Source organism: Sprattus sprattus (assembly GCF_963457725.1).
Source record: "Sprattus sprattus genome assembly, chromosome: 16".
In the NCBI taxonomy this organism is placed as follows: domain Eukaryota; kingdom Metazoa; phylum Chordata; class Actinopteri; order Clupeiformes; family Clupeidae; genus Sprattus; species Sprattus sprattus.
Genome location: NC_137914.1, coordinates 1,882,666 through 1,887,665, shown reverse-complemented (window position 1 = coordinate 1,887,665; position 5,000 = coordinate 1,882,666). Strand labels below are relative to the sequence as shown.

General features: G+C 41.8%; 1 protein-coding gene across 1 annotated transcript in view; it reads right to left on the bottom strand.

Moving 5' to 3' along the window:
- LOC308377716 (unconventional myosin-VIIa-like) overlaps positions 1-5,000 on the bottom strand; it is a gene marked incomplete at its 3' end in the record, with an annotated part of 46,837 nt that overhangs the window by 31,441 nt on the left and 10,396 nt on the right. The window contains exons 6-7 of the mRNA XM_080854455.1: positions 3,996-4,138; positions 260-373 (exon numbers count right to left, since the gene is read on the bottom strand). Of these exons, the coding sequence (XP_080710581.1) occupies positions 260-373; positions 3,996-4,138 (257 nt within the window). The remainder of the gene's footprint in view (positions 1-259; positions 374-3,995; positions 4,139-5,000) is intronic.

The following is a 5,000-nucleotide window of genomic DNA, read 5'->3' as shown; positions in this document are numbered from 1 at the left end:
GGTGTAGTTTATGAGTATATAAGTATCGAGTATACCGCTCGAAGGTAGCTGATACAGGTGTAGTTTATGAGTATATAAGTATCGAGTATACCGCTCGAAGGTAGCTGATACAGGTGTAGTTTATGAGTATATAAGTATCGAGTATACCGCTTGAAGGTAGCTGATACAGGTGTAGTTTATGAGTATATAAGTATCGAGTATACCGCTCGAAGGTAGCTGATACAGGTGTAGTTTATGAGTATATAAGTATCGAGTGTACCGCTCGGAGGTAGCTGTAATCCTCTGCCTTTCCCAGGGAGAGGATCTTCTTCTGGTCTTCTGGTAGCCCCAGCAGGAGGCAGTAGAAGATGTGGTAATTACGCTCCTTAGAGGCCTGAACAGCATAGAATCAGAAGATTCAGAATCAGAATCAGAATCAGAATCAGAATCAGAATCAGAATCAGAATCAGAACAGAATCAGAATCAGTATCAGTAGGTCACCGTTAGCTACCTACCATCATCCAACCACGTTCCAAAATCCCACTAAAAATCTGATAGGGTCTTATAGAGTCCCAAAATTCCCAAATTCTTGACATGATCTTTGTACATCACTGTGACGGACCGAGCCTCGGGTTAAAGTCTATCCGTGGGTATGGCCAAAGGCTCAGAGTCAGACTAAAACATTTCATTTTTTTTTTGGTTTATTACTTTGCAAAATTCTCAAACTTTTATTCCATAAAGCATTCTGACAATTTTTTTTTAGCCTTAGCCTCTTAATGAATAGAGGGCGACCATCAGCAGTTCCCACAGATGCACATATCTTACCAAGACTAAACCCAAGACAGAACAAATACTCATATATAGAAAGGTGGTCAGCACCATATAAAAAGGAGAGGTATACAAAATAATACATCTTCTAAAACTGATTGTTCAAATCCTTGATTGTGATTGGCTGTTACGACCCTGTGGGTCTGGCTGTCTATTTTTGCCTGTGCGTTTTGTTTTGTTTTCTGTTTATTGCAAACAGGTTGGTGCCCTGCTGATTGGGACTCCAATCCCATTGGGTTAGAGAAGTCCCGGCCCTTTAAAAGCGGCCGGGGTTCATCACACGGGAGCTGGCTTTGGGGATCGCGATTTTCTGTTGTCTGCCACCATTCTTTTCTGCTAGGCCCTGCCCGCGCCTCTAACATAATGATCGCTACTCACCGGAGTGAGAGACCGGGAGAGAGCGTCAGGCTGTTGAGGCCTGTTCTCAAGACCTTGGGTTTTTGTTTGTGGTGTTAATTTTGAGCCTTAGTTATTTATTTAATTATTTGTCCAATAAATTCACGGTTATTTTTACTCCGTTGTCGGCCCGTGTTTTTAAATGTTTGTTACATGCTAAAGCCCTAGACAGGCATGTAACAAAATGGGGGCTCATCCTTTGCTTTGAACCCGTCTTATTGCATAGATTTTTTCGGTTTTGCCTGTTGATCCTCAGTCTCGTTTTTGTGTTGTCCGTTGCCTATTTATTTCCCCGTAATACTTTTTGTTCGGAAGCTCGCTGAGCTCTAGTGAGTTAGTGTTTTGATCGTTTCTTTGATTTGGTGGTGGTTAATTGGCAGACAAAGTGGTGTAGATTTATTTATTTATTTCACCTGGTGCGCATCTTGGTGGCTGCGCTGTTCGGTGCCGTTGACGGTAGGCCTATACAAATGACTGTTGTTTGTTCAGAGCATTAAGTGGCAAATGCTCGAAGTTCGTGGCTTCTCAATTTTTTCCTCTGCTTTTGGACTACTTTTCTGAGCATTCATTTTTGGGGTGGGGAAGAAGACGTCAGATTATGGATTTTCTGTGGATCTAATTTGACCGTTTTGACAGCCCTCCGTGTATCGCGAAACAGGGTTTAAGCGATACAGCAGGCATGAACCAGCAACGGAGTGGTTACCAGCAGGCAAGTCACCAATTAAGTGGAGGCAGGTGAAGTGCCTCTAATTACCTGACAACCCCACCATACAACAGCTTTGCAGCGGACAATGCAGCTGATTTCAGCTATAAAGTGGATGAGCGCAATCCCAAACCTCCTTTTGTACAACGTTGCTACACCATTGCACTCCTATGACGGAGCTGAGAGGGCCTCAGCTGAAGCAGCGATGCCTTTCGTCCCTGGGAGGGAAAGTTAAAAAGTTGCGTTCCAGATACTGCCGCAAGCCTCCAACCGCGCAGCAGAGATTGAGGAATTCCCCGTCTGATAATTCTCCGCAGAGGCGTGATTTGCGTGAGTGTTGTGATTGCTAGGATTTGGTCATCGTGTTGCCCATGTCCATCATTGTAAAACAAAACTTCGGAACATGTTCTGTGCTCTCCAGGCAACACACTCAGTCCGAGGTAATAAAAGCAGAAAGCCAAAGAAATAACTTGTCTCAAGAACGAACAAACATCGGGACAGAGCAACTGTTTTGTTTGAACCGTGTAGATTTTTTTGTTTCTGTCGTTGTGGTACTGTGCTTATGATATTGTCCTTATGATTCTGTCCTTCTGATTATGATTGTCCTTATGATATTGTTCTTATGAGTATGGCCTTATGGTGCCGGCCTTATGATGGCCTTATGGTGCTGGCCTTCTGATTCAGTCCTTAAGTTGTGCTTATGATGTCCTTATGATTCAGTCCTTATGATGTGCTTTTGATTCAGTCCTTATGATGTGCTTTTGATTCAGTCCTTATGATGTCCTTATGATTCAGTCCTTATTATGTGCTTTTGATTCAGTCCTTATGATGTCCTTATGATGTGCTTTTGATTCTGACCTTATGATGTGCTTATGGTTCTGTCCTTATGGCCCTGTCTTGCCCTGTTGTTTATCAACATTATATGTTGAATTTTGGTGGTGGGGGTGTTACGACCCTGTGGGTCTGGCTGTCTATTTTTGCCTGTGCGTTTTGTTTTGTTTTCTGTTTATTGCAAACAGGTTGGTGCCCTGCTGATTGGGACTCCAATCCCATTGGGTTAGAGAAGTCCCGGCCCTTTAAAAGCGGCCGGGGTTCATCACACGGGAGCTGGCTTTGGGGATCGCGATTTTCTGTTGTCTGCCACCATTCTTTTCTGCTAGGCCCTGCCCGCGCCTCTAACATAATGATCGCTACTCACCGGAGTGAGAGACCGGGAGAGAGCGTCAGGCTGTTGAGGCCTGTTCTCAAGACCTTGGGTTTTTGTTTGTGGTGTTAATTTTGAGCCTTAGTTATTTATTTAATTATTTGTCCAATAAATTCACGGTTATTTTTACTCCGTTGTCGGCCCGTGTTTTTAAATGTTTGTTACATGCTAAAGCCCTAGACAGGCATGTAACATTGGCTAAAAGCCGTTGTAAAACCCAGCATAACCTTACAATTTGACCTCATAACATTCTATGATAACATTCCATATTACTGCGCAGCGAATTGCAAGGCAAGGCTGTGTATTCATATAGCGCATTTCATACCCAGTGTTCCATCTGGCTGTTGCGTTGCTTCAAGGGTTGCGTGGCAAAGATTTATTTAGGAACTATAATTTTTAGTGGCGGAAGAATGACGGTTCATCATTAAACTATTGTTTCTTAAATTAAATTGTCTTTATTTATGAAAGCATATCAAATATTTGTAGTAACAGTTTTAGAAAAGCAATAAGCCCCGCGAGTCCGTGGTTTGCGCTGATTTTAGAACAGGTCAGGGGGTTTAATGGCACTCCGCTTCGCGTCGTGCCTAACAACTCCCCTTACCTGTTCTAAAATCAGCGCAAAACACGGCCTCTTGGGGCTTATTGCTTAAATAAGATGTGTTGTAGTAAAGTGATTGTGACGTTCCCAATGTTTACTAATACACATCTTATGATGTATTTCCATTCCGTTTTAAAACAAATCTAATCTTAATCAAATCTTGATTGAAATCATCATTCCTACTGGCATACATCTTGATAGTGTAAGTTGCTTTGGACAAAAGCGTCCACCAACTACTAAAACTGACATTCCTACAGACAGAGGAGGGACCCTGTGTGTTAGCCTACCTGGTGGCAGACCCGAGACTTCTCCAGGAGATACTGTTCCATGTGAGCCCCCTGGATCACCCCCTTCTTGTTGAAGAAGATCTCCACATACTTGCCAAAGCGGCTGGAGTTATCATTCCGGACAGTTCTGGCATTCCCAAATGCTACAAGACAGACCAGTAGGTAATGTTTAATACCGACCACCAGGGCCTATATATGTTAATGGACTGAGATCAGTGTAAAACATGTGAGATACATAGGACTTATAATTGGGATAAGTGTGTAGTGAGATACATAGGACTTATAATTGGGATAAGTGTGTAGTGAGATACATAGGACTTATAATTGGGATAAGTGTGTAGTGAGATACATAGGACTTATAATTGGGATAAGTGTGTAGTGAGATACATAGGACTTATAATTGGGATAAGTGTGTAGTGAGATACATAGGACGTATAATTGGGATAAGTGTGTAGTGAGATACATAGGACTTATAATTGGGATAAGTGTGTAGTGAGTACATAGGACTTATAATTGGGATAAGTGTGCAGTGAGATACATAGGACTTATAATTGGGATAAGTGTGTAGAGAGATACATAGGACTTATAATTGGGATAAGTGTGCAGTGAGATACATAGGACTTATAATTGGGATAAGTGTGTAGAGAGATACATAGGACTTATAATTGGGATAAGTGTGCAGTGAGATACATAGGACTTATAATTGGGATAAGTGTGTAGAGAGATACATAGGACTTATAATTGGGATAAGTGTGCAGTGAGATACATAGGACTTATAATTGGGATAAGTGTGTAGAGAGATACATAGGACTTATAATTGGGATAAGTGTGCAGTGAGATACATAGGACTTATAATTGGGATAAGTGTGTAGAGAGATACATAGGACTTATAATTGGGATAAGTGTGCAGTGAGATACATAGGACTTATAATTGGGATAAGTGTGTAGAGAGATACATAGGACTTATAATTGGGATAAGTGTGTAGTGAGATACATAGGACTTAT